Source organism: Ambystoma mexicanum, chromosome 2p, assembly GCF_040938575.1.
Source record: "Ambystoma mexicanum isolate Mex_15411 chromosome 2p, UKY_AmexF1_1, whole genome shotgun sequence".
In the NCBI taxonomy this organism is placed as follows: Eukaryota; Metazoa; Chordata; class Amphibia; order Caudata; family Ambystomatidae; genus Ambystoma; species Ambystoma mexicanum.
The window spans coordinates 1,154,763,547-1,154,780,753 of record NC_090923.1 but is presented as its reverse complement, the minus strand read 5'-3'; the positions used below and the strand labels follow the sequence as shown (position 1 = coordinate 1,154,780,753).

Below are 17,207 nucleotides of genomic sequence, written 5' to 3'. Positions count from 1 at the left end.
CTCTATGCTGGCTAGTGTAGGGCTGGGTGTCTGGATAGCTGGTTCTTCTGATTCTGGTGGCAAGCCTGAATGGTGGCTGGCAGGGGCCTGTCCCCCACTGGTGATGGCTGGGGCCTGGCACCTAGTCTTTCTTTATAGTTCTGGGTGGCCCCCTTCGCAGGTGAGGGTCCACATAGGATAGCGACTTTGTGCGGCATCCTCGTTGTCATGGGGACTCTGCCACGCTCACAGCCGTGGCCATCTTGGTTCGGCAGCATCCCCATGACAACAGGGACACAGCCGAGCTCTGCTCCCTTGTTGGGGCTTCTGGTCCGCCCCCTCTGCAATGCATCGTGAGAAGCAGGGGGCGAGCTGCTGCCTTCACCCGGGCTGCTCCGCCGGGGCGGGCCGGGACTTTCTTCTCCTGGACCGCTCAATGGAGCAGCCTGGGACTTCCTCCGTCTCCTCTTCACCCGAGTTGGCTGGCAAGGCCAACCAGTATTTCATATTCACTGCTCCCACTCCTGGATGGAGCAGGCTTCCTCACGCCTTTCCCCTCTTCACCTCCCGGGTTGCACCTAGCATACGCAGCCCAGGAATTTCATTGAAGGGCCCTCCTCGCTGGCCACAAGGCGGTTCATCGAGGCACGGTCCGGGCAGCTTGGTCTGGGCCACCCCCATACGCAGGCTCGGCTGCTTTTATTGTGCCACGTAGCCCTGGCACGCTGCCTGGGCCCTGGATACTGCTGGGCCTTTCGGGTCTGGCCTCCAGACGGGCCGACATCCGCCACAGCTCCGGTGCCTGCCGAGCTGCCCCTGACTCCCTCTTCTGTGAGAACTTGGCACGTGCTGCACTGTGTCATTAATTGGATTTAGGCCCTGGGCGGCCGCTCGATGCATTGATCCTCCCATTCCCCGGGTAAAGTCTTTTTCATTTTCTCCTCTCTCTCCCTTCTAACTGTCCTTTTCCAACCGTGTTTTCGTTTCAAATTCTCTTTGGATTCTCTTCTCCCCTGCCTAACCCAATCTTGGGCAGGGGAGTTCTGCCCTATTGTTCTTTTCTTCTTTTCTTTTCTTTACCTTTAACATTCTATCCAGCCCCATGGTGGGCTGGATGGATTCTTCCAAACAAACACACACAGAGGACACAAAGAAATACAACACACACTCCACATTACATAAAAACCTTTATTACCCTGGTGTATACGTCTTTATTTCTAGGTGTTCTCACAGGAGACCAGCATGCAACCACACCTGCCTGGTCCCGTGGGGCCACGGGCTACATTAGGATACAACCCTTCTGTTCTTCTCTCAACTTCTCAAACAACATACAAGAGAAAAGAAAACAGATACACAGATGCCCAGATAGTCCCCACGTCACATTCCCAATGAGTTCCCTACGCTTAGGTGCACCCACACACAGGAGCTCTGCTTACCTTGAATCTCGGTCAGCCAATCGGGCTGAAGGTAGTGCTCTGAAGCAATGGTGAGGGTATTCAGGAACACCAGAATCAGAACTATCCAATAAAATGTCACTGATTTTACTGCCACTCTGCACTTTCGCCGAAAGGCACGGTTCCACCGCTTCATCTGCCGGCTGCATCAAGAAGGGCAAAGAGGAACAAACCCAAATGGTCAGAAAACACAGAACTGCAGATCCAGGCCAGAAAAGAGTTACCCCCAGGGTTCCAAGAAAGGAAGATGATCAAGGGAACAGAGTGGGGCATATATAGGGTCAAGCAGAGGGGCAGATATACGATTCAGGCATAGAGAAGCAAATGAAGGAGGCCCCCCGCTGGGTTTAGCACTCACTACGGTCAAGGGAAGCAGCAGCCGAAACAGAGAGCTACATTACAAGCTAGGTAGAACACAATGGAATCGGCTAAGAGACCTCCAACAAGCAGCTGGGAAAGCAAAACAATTTAGGCCTAGATCGTACTCACCAACACTTCATTTTCCCAAGTTTGCCTCTGAAAAAAGTGAAAAAGAAAACAGAATTAAGAATTTCACTATATTAATTGTTACAGGACCTGAAATGCAATCAGTAATGCAAGCTCTCATACTATTATGGCAGACCTATAGGAATGCTCTCCGAAGGGGCTTCACAACAAGCTGTAACAATACAGCCACACAGGTAGCAGCCTCATTGACCTCATGCACCTGAAAATAGGACAACAGCACACCGTCCTGAGCTCATTCTACTGGCTTCCCAAAGGGGCTTAATGTATATTCAAGAATGCCTATTTGACATTCAATGCAACTGTACCGAACAAAGGTAGCTTCTCTAACTGATTGTCTCTGAAAGAGTCAATACATTCCCTCTAAGATGGTCATGTGTTTGGGCATGCAGCTTTGCCACTTCTGAAATAGAGAGTAGTTGGGCACTGTGATGGTTCTGCCAAAGTGTGCAGCAATTTCTTAATCTAATACTTGTTCTTTGTTCGACTTCAGCAACTTCTACGGCTGCTACATAGGTGTTCAGTATGTTACAAGGAGTCTGTTTATCTTGAAAAAAACAGAATTAGGTACACACAATTTCGTTTTAAGGAGGAAAGACCACTTTAAAGATGTGTGCTCCCTCTTTTCGGTCAGCACTATACTTCAAAAGGAATTGGAAAACACAGTTTCATGTGCGTGACCTCTTTATGATGGAAAATGAGCTTGTAACATTGTGGGAAAGTCAGCTTCTATTTCAAAAGAGTTACTGGCAACGTTCTCCTCTTTAATAGGAGACACGCACCTGTTCGGCAACGGTTTACATCTAACAATGGGAAAAGAGAGGCTTTCCCTTCACGCGGGTACTTTAGCTTCAGTGATATAAGCGTGTGATACAATTCCCTCGTTAAAATGACTTCTCACTTCTGCAAACAACTTTTACTCACTCTTACTTGCATGCGAGTATGAAATCAGCTGGCTACAGTAACTGGCAAGGTATTCCTAATGATTGGAGTACAGAGCTTCCTTCAACGACTCCACAATCACTGCGACTGTGGGCTGCTTCTACTTCCTGACTTAATTTCTTCTGCTGCTACTGCTAGAGACACTCTTGGCACCCACACCCCTCTGCAATACGTGTGTCTCCGATCCGGCCTTGTTAATGGAGAGTCTTCCTTTCTCCAGTTTCATCGGCTTGCTTCTGAAAATGGGCCTTAAGTGGATGCACAACTTCAGCTCTGCATTCACAGCAATCGGGCGTACATGGAAAGACTGTCTGTTTCTCACAATGTCTTCCAATGCTGCCACAGCCAACCAAACAGGATTTGTGAGCACAGGACCAACTCAGAACCTGCAGGTGAAATCTGCTCTTACTCTGCTCCAGCGTCCCTTCTGTGTTCACACTTCCTTGTGAACTGCCAGCCTTGTGCTCTGCTTCTTCTTCTGCTACCTATGCCGCCCTTCCAGCTCTTAGTCCAGCTTCTTTCTACTGCTCCTTCCTGCTGCAGCCTTTCATACCCCTTGGGTGGGTTAACTGGCTTCAGGTACATGCTCTTAAGCCTAATTGCCTGGCCTTGCCAAAAGCTATTAGATCTCCATGTCCTTGGCTCCAACATGCCTCTTTAGTCCTCTTCTTCATCACAGTTCATGAGGGATACTGGGACATGTAGTCTGCCTCGAGAAATTCAGTTTTTTTCTTCTTTAAAAGGTTTAAAAAACATGATCTTTCCTCCCTTGATGTTATCGAAAGAGGAGTTAAAGGGCTTAACCTTTTGAAAGACAGATGGGACAGGAAAAGTCACATGTTCGTCTTTCCTTTTGGTTTACTTTTGGCATTGAGGAGGATATGTGATTTTAGGGGTAGAAAAGAATGGTTCTGGAGATGTAGCAACTTTACACATTTTAATCCTAGGTTTTACTAGCTTATTTTTAACCATAGGCTGAAATTCATCAGAATGGCAAGATGCTATAACCTCTCTAAGAATGATCTCACCAGCACCCTATGAACAATATCATGTCTCACCCTGTGGCATCACCCCCTCCCTGGGGCTTGTCTCCATCCAGGTGATCATCTCGTAGTTGAGCACAACCAGGATTGGGATCACGAAGCATCTGCCTTCTCTTGGCCACCTGGGGGGAGACTTTAGGCAGGGTTTTAGAGGGGGGGTCTGCAGGATTCTCCGCAAAGAGTAACTCCACCGTGCAAGGCCCAGTAGCTCAGAACAGGAGATCTCCTGGGAGACTGACTTCAAAGAGGAAATTCCATATCAAAGGCCTGCCTCACACTACGGGGTTGCACACCAGAGAGCCTTTGAAGCTGCAGATTTGAGAAGGGGCTAGAGCTAGGGCAGTTGGAGAGCAAAGTGGGCTTGAGCAAGGGTCCTTCATCTTACCTTTCTGTGGGCTTCTCCCTCCTTCCTGCCCCCTCCACTTCCTGCGGAACATGGCACCCTGGATATGGCATCAGGGGGCAAGGGCCACCTGTCTCAAGGACAGGGATTGGGCCCCTTCAAGCAGGCATGCTTTTTTTCAATTTACTAGGGCCTGTGACCTTTTAAAAAGGGAGTTTCCCACTCCTTTGATACTTTTGGACCTTTAAGGGCATCAAGAAAAATTAAACTGGACCCTGTTGGTAGAGCAGTCCTTTCCAAGGCCTTCTGCCAGAGGTGAATACAAGCGTTCCAAGGCAAAGGAAAGCCCTGTCCCCTAATCATCCTGAGGGGACATAGGGGGATCCTGCTGTTGGATCAAGACTTGCACTCTCTGTAAACTGCACCGGTAACCAGGCTCCTCATTGGAGGTGAAGTAGTCCTGCAGGTTCCAGCTAGCCTCCAGGGCTCGGAGGTGAAGAGGAAAAAGGACCTATCTTGTCCCTGAGCCCTTGGAATGGGACTCACGATATCCCGAGACCAAGAGCAGTTGTAATCCTGTTTTCCAAGCTTTGAACCGTATTCGAACCGATAATGGACCCCTGTTTGCACAGCTTAGAATGGCATTTCGAACAACATTCGAAGCGGCATAAAACCTCTGCATGTACAGCTTTGAACCCATATTTGAAACGTATTTGAATTAATACAAGACCCCTGTTTGCACAGCTTCAAACCGCATTCAATGACCTTCAACTCGGCACAAGGCCTGTGGTGCTGCCTTCGCACTCTGTTTGCATCTTCCAATCCCTGCCTGCAACCCTTGAACTGGTTTGCCCTTCAAGGACCTATACAGAAGCCTGGTTTGACACTGTCCAACCACCGAAGAACCAGAACAAGGTACTGTTGAGAGGCCCTGTTGATCCACTTTTGGGGCCAAAGTAACTGCTAAGCCAAACTTTTGCTCCTTTTTCTAAAAGACATATCCTTTTAAAAGTGACATTCTCGCAATTCTTGCCTTTTTCCATCATGCTAAAGTATCCAAAGTTCTTATACATATCTGTTCTGCATCTTTTACAGGGGTTGGATTTTCAATAGTGTTTTTAATATTTAGTTGTTTGATTGATTTGTTTAATCAAAGCATATATATTTGTATAGAACCTCCATTGGCCATTATTTTATTTTGGAACTAGTGTACTATTGCTGTTTGGTTTGCTACTCACATTGACACCCCTTATAAGAGTATAGCTTTCCCTCAGCCCACGTTACAACAAAAGGTGAAGGAGGTATATCTTTTAGCTGTGACTGGTTTACCTTTATGATTTAGATCATTGTTGGTTTGTGGGGGCCGTGTGGGGGCTGGTTAGGTGGTTAAGCTACTACTCATCCTTGTACTCCTGCAGAGCAGCAGTCTTTCCATCACAACCACATTCTGGTGAATGGCTATCCTGACAATGATTTCGTTATTTTGTCCACATTCTTGGTCCTAAGGGAGTTGATTGGCTTTGCCCTTCTAAGACACCCTACTCATAAAAGTGTCAAGACACCTCATTTGCATCTGGCCGATGTTTGATCCCACTCGGATTCTTGACAGTGGAAGCCATGAAAGTAAATATATTGAACTCCTTAGAAAGGAATACATTGTGACCTTATAGGGATATTATGTGTATTTTAGAAAAATCCCTTTCTTTGTTTTCTAAGTTCTGTTACCACAAACTAAAACAATAAATGGCTACATTATTTAATGCAATACTCCTTGCAAAAGGAGAGAACTTGAATGCTCGAATTCATATTTACCATCTCTCACTCATCTAATTGACCTTGAGCAGACAGGAAACGTTGTTGCAGTTGCACACCTTTTTTCTAATAATTATGAATCGATTCCTCACCAAAAAGCATCCTAACACCTTAAATTTGTATTTCTTTTTTGTAATCCACAGCGATTCAAAGCGGGGGTGTTGTCTTGAGTTACTCAAGATATACACAAAATAGATATACACTGTGCATTAAAGTAAACAGAAAGCTTTATCATTGTTAATACTGATTTCTTTTTTCTTTTCTTGATTAATACAATAGAAGAAAACCTGCAAGTGCCATTCGGTCCTGATATGGCGGGGAAAGGAAGGTTCCCAGGATGTAAAAATGGGCAATGTAGATCAATGGACGATTTAAAACATACATCTCATGCAAAATATTCTTTCGATTTTAGAGAGGTAACTGAGAGAATAATATAAATCAATTTATAATATGTGTTTTCAAGTTCTATATGTGTTTAAAGCGTGTTCCTGTTCAATAATTATCTGTTGTTGTTCGGGACCAATACGAATATAATTCTCATGTGAAATTGTTCTCTTTTCTTTTTGTGATTAATGTGAATGAATGATCTCTATTTGATACGTTGCTATAGTGTTCACTTTCTGTTTGCAGAACTTCATGAAATTACAACCTCATGGACTTTTATAGTAATGGATGGATTTATCATACAATTATAAACTTGACGTAATTTCACACATTACTTATTATGTCAGACTCAACAATATCAAAGACAGTCTATATGGATGAATTTTCAAAGAAAACTTATTTTTGCATAATGAACTCCAAGGTGTCATGGTGTGTTCTAATATTTGTCTGGAGTCTGCAATGTTCTTGCTTATAGCCGCTCTCAGTATTCTTTTGGGTTTTAAAAGTCAATTTCCTAACATGCAGTGTTTGAGACAATTCACAATTCATTTTGTTCTTGGCTTTCAGACCGTGCATTTGAGTCTACACGCTCCTTTCTGTCAATCCCCATTGAAAAATGGGGTTTATTTTCTCATCTCCTAGGTTCCACTCCCCCTTTCACCATTATGTGTAGTTTTCCCCGCAACAAGGCCACTTTTCGCCAGTATGGTGCAGCATTCTTGCCAAGGTTACACAGACTTCCAGTGCACCACAAATTAAGCCAGGAATTTAGCCACAGTTCTCAATGTAGAGGATGTTCTGGTCAGATAGAGTTACCATACATTTATATGTGGCATTACGCTGAAATGACTTATGACAAGTGAAAGTAATCTGTCTCCCGCCTATGTCTATGTTAAGGTCAGGCAGAGTTGTAATTGCCCCGATGTGAAATATACAGCAGTGCCTTCCACCAATGCAGCCTAAGGACACATTGTGGGATTTAGGTAACTGCCTTGAATGCAGCTACTGCCATGACCCTCCTCAACCCTGTCTGACCTCATGCAAAAACCTGAATCTGATTATCTCTTCTAACTTCACTGCAGCTTTTTGTTTTGACTGTGGGCCGCTGAATAGCTGGTGAGCGGTACAGAATTGGTCATCAAGTATTCATCATCCAGTATTCCTTACTCTTCCTTACTTATGACGTATTTAGGGTGATGGTACATGAGAGAATGAAAGACTGAGCAAACCAGAGACTGCCTAGCACCTACCCTCCAGTCCAATCATTGGCTGCCTAGGTATAAGCGGAATACATTTACAACTACGTGCACGATGCATCTTGCCTTTTGTAGAGGTTGCTCAAGGTATTTGTAACTGTAAATCACTGAGCATTGACTCTTCAGTGCCCTAAGTTTGGCTAACTCATTCTCCCTCTAACCGGTCCGCTTAAGGAACAAGCAGTTGAGGGGCAGGCAGTTGAATTCTATAGGAGCCTCTCTATGGAATAACCTTCCCACAGACCTGGAAATCTATATCCAGTTCAGGAAACAACTGAATACTCTACTATTTAAGCTCACTTTTGAATCATCATGTGGGAGATCGCTTTAACCACCACACAGGCACAGCTGAGATCAAGATCCATCAAGACTTTCTTAGCAATGCTTATTAGGGCTCTTTACCAATGTTCCTTCTAATTGTTTTCTCTAAGTGTGGACATGTTTTGCTTTTGTCTATACATTATTTTCCATTTGCACGAGTGACTAATGAGGTGACCTACTTTGTAAACATGCATAGTTAGTGAGCTATCATCTCTGAAGGGCACAATATTGGAATACCTTTCTTATGATTGTGATTACCTGTGTTTACCTGTATGTGTGGTGTATGAGTGCCTGCATGTTTTGGCATGTGTGCCTTTTATATATGGTGTGTGTGTGTGTTGCCTATGTGTGGTACGCATGTGAGCCTGGCCGTATACTGCCCATGGGTGCATTAATGCATATTGTAGTTTTTCTAAGTGTGGTGTGACGAATCCTTGGAAGTAGTCACTTCTCCCCGAGTGGGAGTCCCTTCCCATGAGGCCAGGGAAGTGAGGCTGCTCCCCGATAGTCAACCTTGAGGTGGCACTCAGTGGGAGGATCTCATGGCGAGTGACTCCCCCTCTGGGAACAGCGATGATCATCCAAGGGAGAATCAGTATTCCCATGCTCCATCACACCCTCCCTCATCCTCCTTTCATACACACGTCACTTCAACAGCCCACACTTCTATGTATGCGTCTAAGATAGGAGATCTTGAAACAGGGGCGGGGGGCGTCCTACCACACATTTTCTCAAAATTCACATTCATTCATGCAAATGTTTTAAATTTCTGATATTTGTCTTGACATAGAAATTTCAGTGTCTCCAAAAACTGTCATGCAGTTGGAAGAACATTCTACTCGTTTGACTTCACATAACGTTTATTAATTGGCCAGTGAAACCATTTTTTTTTTACAAGGAAATAGTTTTTCTATTTACCATTAAAAAAAAATCTCTTCTCTTTTGACATGGTTTAGTTAAATCAACAACGAACAGTGCATAGAACAGTGCATCAACACATGTAAAGAAAAAACCAGGTTACCATTCATGTTATAATTGCACATATCTTGGTACCAAATAGGTGGTACATAAATCATTGCAAACAGAACAGAAAAGTAATTTGAGCTCTGCTTTTTCTGGAGAGTGCTCAACTGCAAGCTCCTAAAATAGGAGATCAACTTCCTTCCTGGGAAGTATTGAGGCGAGAAAGAATAGGGACTACCCATTTCACATTGCCTCAAGGACTGGGATGAAGAAGAATTCAGTGGAAAAACACAATGGTAATACTAAGACGAGGGAGGAGTGCGGAGGCCTGAAGATCAAAGTGGGAAACAACTACAGTGAGCAGTGTAGTGCCTCAGAGAAAGCCAGTGCAAATCAACAGGTAAAAACCAAGAAAGGACAACAGCTAGAGTCAGTCCGGCCCTGGAGGAGCTTAGAGCAGGGGAGATGAGCCGTGCTGCTGGGAGACGTTGCAGACCAGGACGTGTATGGCAGGTACTCGGCGCAGTAAGAAGAAGGGAGAAAGAAAGACTTAACTCAGAGTTGAAGAACCCGACGTCGTGTTCCAGGGGAGCTGGGAACTGAGCAATCTGCCGGAGACCCGGCGTCCGGGGAGAGACCAACGTGGTAAAGTCGCTGCAGCACAAGAACCGACTGCAAGAGCCAAAGGGAAGCCGAGGCAAACCAGAGACGCCAGAAGAACCCTGCGGACCAAGCAACAATGTACGCATAGAGGGCCCGAGAAGGTGCTGGGGAACCCTGAGGGCTATGGTCAAACACGGGAGGAAGAATGGAGAGATCTTCCTAGTCCCTGTGGGAAAAACCAAATGCTAAAGAACAAAAGAGATTTGCTGAAAAGTCATCCCTGCAAAAAGCTACCACAAAAAAACAACCATACTTGGCAGGAGAGTAAACCAAGTTGGTGGAACTTGGAGAAGGAGAAATACTACAAGAACATGCAGGGAAAAGGGAAGCCAGAAGGAAGTAAATATTCCCTGGGGTTATGCGAACAGTGTCATATGAGGCTAGCCCTCACAACAGGAAGAGAAATATTAATTCAGGGCTAACCATATTTGCAGGCAAGTAACCCAAGTTGATAACATTTGGGGAGAATGAAAATACCCTGAGAGATCATGAGAAATGCCAGAGGAAGGGAGAGATTCCCACTGGCTCTGTGAGTTGTAATATGAAGCCTAAGAAAGGCCAGGGGAAGGGAGACATTCCCCCTAAAGTTGTGAACTGTAACAATAAGTCTGAGAAAGGCCAGGGCGAGGGAGACATTCCCCCTAAAGTTCTGAACTGTAACAATAAGTCTGAGCAAGGCCAGGGGAAGGGAGACATTCCCCCTAAAATTGTGAACTGTAACAAGAAGCATGAGAAGTGCCAGGGGACGGGATTCATTCCCCCTAAAGTTTTGAACTGTAACAAGAAGCCTGAGAAAGGCCAGGGGAAGGGAGACATTGCCCTTAAAGTTGTGAAGTGTAACAAGAAGTCTGAGCAAGGCCAGGTGAAGGGAGACATTTCCCCTACAGTTGTGAACTGTAACAAGAAACCTAACAAAAGTACAAGGGAAGGGAGACATTCCCCCTGAAGTTGCGAACTGTAAAAGGAAGCCTGAGAAAGGCCAGGGGAAGGGAGACATTCCCCCTGAAGTTGTGAACTGTAACAAGAAGCCTGAGAAAGGCCAGGGGAAGGGAGACATTCCCCTTAAAGTAGTGAACTGTGACAAGAAGCCTGAGAAAGGCCAGGGGAAGGGAGACATTCCCCTTAAAGTAGTGAACTGTGACAAGAAGCATGAGAAGTGCCAGGGGAAGGGAGGCATTCCCAAGAAGAAGCCTGAAAAAGGCCAGAATAAGAGAGAGTGTGGTGAGCAGTGTGAGAACAATTCCAAGGAAGGCCAGCGGAAGGGAAGTGAAAAGAGAGTCCAGGGGAAGGGAGTCATTCCCCTAGCACTGGGAAAGTACTGAGATCAAGATACCCGGAGAAGGGAGGCATTCTTCAGAAACCCAACAGTGAAGAAAACGATGGGCAGACAGGAATGATGTTTGAGTTGGAGCTGCAACCTTATCCTTTTGAGCTGAACTGAGAACTTTGCTACGTATTGACTTTTCAACCTGGAACTTTGCTTTGTAACTTGGGATGGGATTGAAACCAGGGGAAAGAAGCCAATCCCTCCTGCCAAGGTCCTGCCCACAGTTGGAACTGTGATCCATTGTCCAGAAGAAGTGAGTCATTCATCTGGACCGAGAAGATCCACTACCTCTTTAGTTTAGTTCCAAGTGTAAGGGACAGAAGCAGGATTTTTGACACATGACGGTAGACGTTTTGAGTTACGCAGATATCCTGAATGAATCCTTAGTATTAAGAGGCAGGGAAACACCTCTTAGAGTTATGGTAACAAAAGTTTTCTCTTGATTTACAAGACAATAAAAGTTTATGCCAACAAGCATGCCACCTATCCTTCAGCACCCGTGCAGTGTGCATGCAATATAAATCAGTCCAACCTACTTGATTTATCAATGCTGGTTTTCTTTTGCTAGAGGGGCTAGTGGGTGCAGTACAGGGTTGTGCCTTTGTGGCCGCCGGAAGCGTATGGCCGTGGCCCACACAAAATAAGGCAGTGCAAATAAGGGTGATACTGTGGCACTTGATAGACACAATGCCCATGGTCTCTCTTGTTCAATTACAAACTGCACAGAAAGGTACTTGATGGACCCAAGGAATAGAGCAGAAACCATCCTCTTCTCCAATCGTTTCATAGCAAGAAGTATTATATCCTCAAATCATTCCATGAATGCATGGAAATTACCTCAGAACCAAGAAATGTCCATGGACGTAATCCCCAGTCATTACAAAAACACATATTGACCATGCAGCCACAGTTGGTCTTTCACCAGGTCCCACCATTTCATGCATAGGTAACCTCAAAGACAAGCCGTGCGACATTTGCTTTTGTGCATAGATGTAAAGGAAGTTATTTCAAAGACCGGGTTTTGGGAGTTGCAATTTTGTTGTGTCCTACACATACTGAAAGTGACCCCAGTGGCGCATGGCAACATTTGTTTCCAGCGGTGGGCACACAGGAAGTGATCTCATACTCACAGACACAGCGTGCAACAGTTGGAGTGATCCTCCTCCCCGATATTCTCAGTGTTCACTGAGGTGGTTTCACTGGCAGGAAGGCTGTCTGGAAAGGACAAGAGAGCATAACAGGTATAATGAGAAAAAGTAGAAACTGCAACAATCTCTGCCTGATGAGAAGATGACGAAACTGACAAAGGCTCCTCAGCGGAAATTACCAGCCCATTCCATCAATAGGTGCAGGGGCTCAGATCAAAGAGGAATGGGGAGGATTTTGTGCGCCTGTGTCAACCAATAAAAAGCTACATCGGACCAGTGGGCCCCACCAACAAGCAAAAGGTGTGGCATATCCACAGGGCCCTGATCCATATCGGCATATTTAGCAGGAAATGAAGCAGCATGGATAACTGTGCAAAAAGGACATGTACCAAGGTAATTGACTTGAACACAAAGAACCCAATAACAGAAAACAGGCCAGGAGATCTCTAGAGCACTCACGTCAACAAGTACCCCATAAAAGGAAAGAGGCCTGGACCACACAAGGGAATGTACCAATGCTAACACGTTCAAACAAAAGGAAATGAATTGCAGTACATGGGACAGGGGATTTTATAGAGGATGAATCAATAAAATCAAAATCAGATTCAACACTATGAGAAACTGCACAGAACATATCCGGAAAAGCTGGAAATAACTTCACCAAGAGGGTAGGCAATACATGGAAGTAGGTCTGGAGAGCCCCAGAGGGAATGTACCAATGTGAATAACTGCAAGAGAGCATAACAAAAATAGAACCTCACGCCTGTTAACAGCCACCATGATCATGGGAAACCAGCATGAGAGTATCCAGGTAGAATGAATGACTGCCAATCATTTCAATAACAAACAGGTTTGAATATCTCCAGGTGGAATGATGATCTAAAAAAGAGGGAAACTAACAAGAGAACATAGACATGCTGATCTGTGGATCTAATGAGAGAATGTACCTATCGGAGACACTTTAGCCAGGACCCCATAAAAGGAAATGAGTGAATGGATACACAGATGGTTCACTCCAACAAGAGTACTAATGGGAAACATGATTTAACCCCAAGCACCCCAATAACAGGAAACATACCAGGAGATATACAGTAGCAATACACCAGGGGGAACTTCAACACCAAGGGGACCAATGACATGAAGCAATTGAGGAGCCTACCAGAGAGAATGTACCAATGGGAATAACTTCAACATCAGTGGAATCAATAACAGGAAACTAGGATTGGGAACTCAAGAGTGGAAGGAGGAATTACCACCACTTCAATCACCACTGACAAGGAACAAGCTTGGAAATCCCCAGGGCGAATATAGCAATGGATTGCTTCAAACACAAGGGAGCAAATAATATGAACATGCTGTGAAAACTCCAGCTTGAATGTACCAATGTAAATCCCTTCCACAAGGGAACCAAAAACAAGAAACAGGCCTGGCACACTCCTAAAAGGAAGATACAAATGTGAACTATTTCAGCAACAGGAGAGCCAACAACTGCCAACCACCTTGAGTATTTGCAAAGGGTCGAAAAATGAGAATCGCTTCAAACCCAGGGTAACCAATAACGAGAAACAGGATATTCATAGGGAATGCACCAATAAGATAGCTTAGACAATAAGGAAGCCAATAACAGAAAACAGGCCTGGGAATCTTCAGATGGAATGTACCATGGAAATCACTATAACAACAGGAAAATAACTGGAAATGTACATTGCATTGATAGCTAAAGAAATAATGCCAATTGGAATTATTTCAACATGACAAATAAAAGGGTCCTATTCAGAGACTCAACCTTGGTTGCCAACGCACATAAGGTACCTTCTCTAATAATAAAATATGTCTGTATCTGCTTCTTCAGCACACACCTCATCATAAAAGCCATGCATGAGTATTTTATGGGAACGCCCAGTCCACAACAGGAAGCTAGCCTCCTCCTGTGTCTTCCGATAAACAAAGGGATCGCTAGTAAGACTCACACCCTGCCTTATTGAATTATTGGGCATGTTAAATTGCAATTTATAAGCATTGGCCCTTCAAGTTAAGGTAGATATATTTCACAGATTCTGGTTTCTATACCATTATCACCTTAGTTTCCAGTCCAAAGCCGAACAATTCTGTGATGGTCGTGTCACAGAGAATGTAGCACATATAGGTCAGTCTATCCATCCACTACAACTCACATCATTTGGTATAACGTCAATAATAATCAATTAGAGGTACATATCATTTGTTTATTATGTTTACATGCAGGGCTTCATATAGAACAAATGGTCCTGAAGAAGGCAATAGTTAAATCACTAGCATGCTGCCGAAACGTTAGAGGAAAGTTAGGTTCCACGTCACTGTCAAAGTGTTAGCGGGCACCAGTCCAGGCCCAGGTTAATTCAGTTGAGATGGAGACCTGCACAAGAATTTGTCTCTTTAAAGGTTTTAAAAATTAATTGCTTTAATCAGCTAGTGTTCAAAATACTAGATGTAATGCAAATCTTATAAAAAAAAGATGGTTTTGTTTTATATTGTGTTTGAATTGTCTCTTTTGTTTGAACTGTTTTTTCACACAATTACGTCATGGTTATTTCTGTTCTTCGTTAATTAACTTGATTTATTTTTTACTGCATGCATGTATCGGCATACATGCACACTAAAGATATATTTTTCAAATTTTATGTATTGGCTAATGTGGGGAAGTTGATGGTTTCAGTTGGAAATACGGAGTATTAAGTATCCATTTTGGTTCCATTTGTCTCATCCTAAGGGACCAAAATCAAGCATGTAATAAAGTATAATTTAGCCATGTTTTAAAATGTGTGTTCATGTGTTGGGAATTCACCCACGTACGTTATTCAGAGACTCTTTTTTTCGGTGGGAAAGAACAAATGGAACTCTTGTCAACATCTAGGAAACCGATAACATCAGCAGGCTTGTGCACTTACTGTGGAAATGCACCAATGGGACTCACCTTTGCAAACATTGAACTAATTAAGGGAAACATCGCTGAGGATCCCCTAAGTAAATGTATCAATAAGTATCACTTCAATAGCAAAGAACCCATTAATATACAAAAAAAGTCCTGGGAATCTTGAAAAGAAAAATGGCAATGGGATTCCAACAAAAAGGCTGCCAATAATAAGAAAGAGGTTTGGATATCTCCAGTGGGAATGGAAACTCTTCACCAGGGGGATTAATAAAAGAAAAAACATTCCTGAATCTCCAACAGTAAAACATACCAATTTGAAACCCAATATTGATAAGCAAGCTATTAACCGGGAAAAGGTCTTAGGAATCCCCCAATTGAATATACAACAAAACAATGGAGCCAATGAAAGAATACAGGCCCTGGGGCTACCGACAGAAACATGTACAACTATGAATCACCTTGGCAAGAAAAAAAGAAGAAATAACAGGCACTGGGATCTACAACACAGAATATAGTTACTTCACCAATAAGGGAACGGGGACAATGAAAGCAAGGCAATCTGACCTCATATTAAAGGGAAATATAATTAATGCATGCTAATGCTGGCTTGCGGGTCTTCTGTGGGACTGTAGTGCGCTCACAATTCACCTCACCCCACTAAGATATCCTTTCCTTTATTAGGGAACATATTCTATATCATTTAGCTCTAGTTCTGCAAATGTGGATCATATTGTCTTGAGCTGTGTACAGAGGACAAACAAGGCTGTACCTGAGCAGGCAAGGATATTTGCCTGCTGTGAATGCTACATGCCTTATGTTCTAAAGCATGTAAACATGTGGACATGATTCTATAATGACCAAAATCACTGACCAGCACAGCTACCACCAATAGCATTAGCAAAAAGACTCATATGATCAATGTCATAAACATAAACCAGTGCAATGGTTTACCACCACCATTTGTGTTGTCAAAACAAGTATTCAATTTGGGATAAGGAATGGGGGCAGATAGACGAGTAGGTTTTAGGAGTAAGTTAGATCTGAATTTGAGACTTACACATCAAAGAGAGTTTTGGGACGTCTGTATTGGACTACAGTGCACATGCATGGTTTGGGCTTGATTGAAAATGCTGTTTGCTGGGGTTGTGGTAAAATGTCAGGAAACTACGGCAGGCCAGGTATTCTGTGGGGTCGAAAACACATCTCCAGGCAGGTGGTTCTTTTTCTACATCTGTCAGCCGTTTACCCAATAAAGCATCTGATCAACGTTGCCTGCGTATTCCCAAGTCCACAACTACCCGCTGTGTCTCTGTTCGGCGGCGTTGGGGGTTGCCATGGAAACGCGGTCCTTCCACGTTCATTAGGTCACGTGTTTTTCACGTTAGGCCCGTTCCCACAGTGTCATGTGATTTCAGTATCTTTCCTACTTATGCCCCGCCTGTTTGAATTCACTGCTTTTGAATTTGTTTTCTACAGCCTTACTGAACCTTGTGACCTATTTGCTCTCTTGATTTACGACCCGGCTACATCTCATGGTAGTCCGATTGTCTTGCTCCTGGTCTGCCTGGTATTCAAGAAAGCCCCGTTAGGACTACTGGAACGTTTCTGACCTGCATTGTCTTCCAATTTTGTACTTCCTTCTGCCCGCACTGTTATCGACCCAGAATCCACCTGACCACAAATTCTTGTATTCATGACCTCGGATGAGTAACCTGTTGTCCCCTTAATTCAGTGCTTCACCCCCCCAGACCCCTGCGTTTTTCCTTGGAATCTCCGCTCACATCGTAACCTGCTGATTCTTCTCAACTCACTGATACTGGAACTTCTTCACATCGCTTGAACTCGGACTGCCTTCTGGAACTCTGTTAAGCGTCCTCGTGCTGGCGGGTGTTAGGAGGAGCATTTCTTCACATCGTTTGAACTCGGACTGCCTTCTGGAACACTGTTAGGCGTCCTCGTGCCGGCGGGTGTTAGGAGAAGCCTTTTTCTTTTCATCACTGACCTACTTCTGGACGTTTACGTTTTCTATGGAACTCTACACTGTGTTCATTGGTAAGAGTGTTTTCTTTACTTACAACACTGTTTATGCTACAGTTATAGTCACTGTTTACACAACCCACATTCCTAAATCATTGTGTTGTCCTTTTCATAGGATAC

The 17,207-nt window shown here is 44.2% G+C and overlaps 1 protein-coding gene across 4 annotated transcripts in view; it reads right to left on the bottom strand.

The window, feature by feature from the left end:
* The window catches only part of CACNA1F (calcium voltage-gated channel subunit alpha1 F), a 1,137,291-nt gene that overhangs the window by 749,005 nt on the left and 371,079 nt on the right, over positions 1-17,207 (bottom strand). For all 4 annotated transcript variants that reach the window (XM_069645269.1, XM_069645268.1, XM_069645267.1 and 1 more), the window contains 3 exons: positions 12,122-12,206; positions 1,923-1,949; positions 1,416-1,576 (listed from right to left, as the gene is read on the bottom strand). In XM_069645269.1, coding sequence (XP_069501370.1) covers positions 1,416-1,576; positions 1,923-1,949; positions 12,122-12,206 — 273 coding nt within the window. The remainder of the gene's footprint in view (positions 1-1,415; positions 1,577-1,922; positions 1,950-12,121; positions 12,207-17,207) is intronic.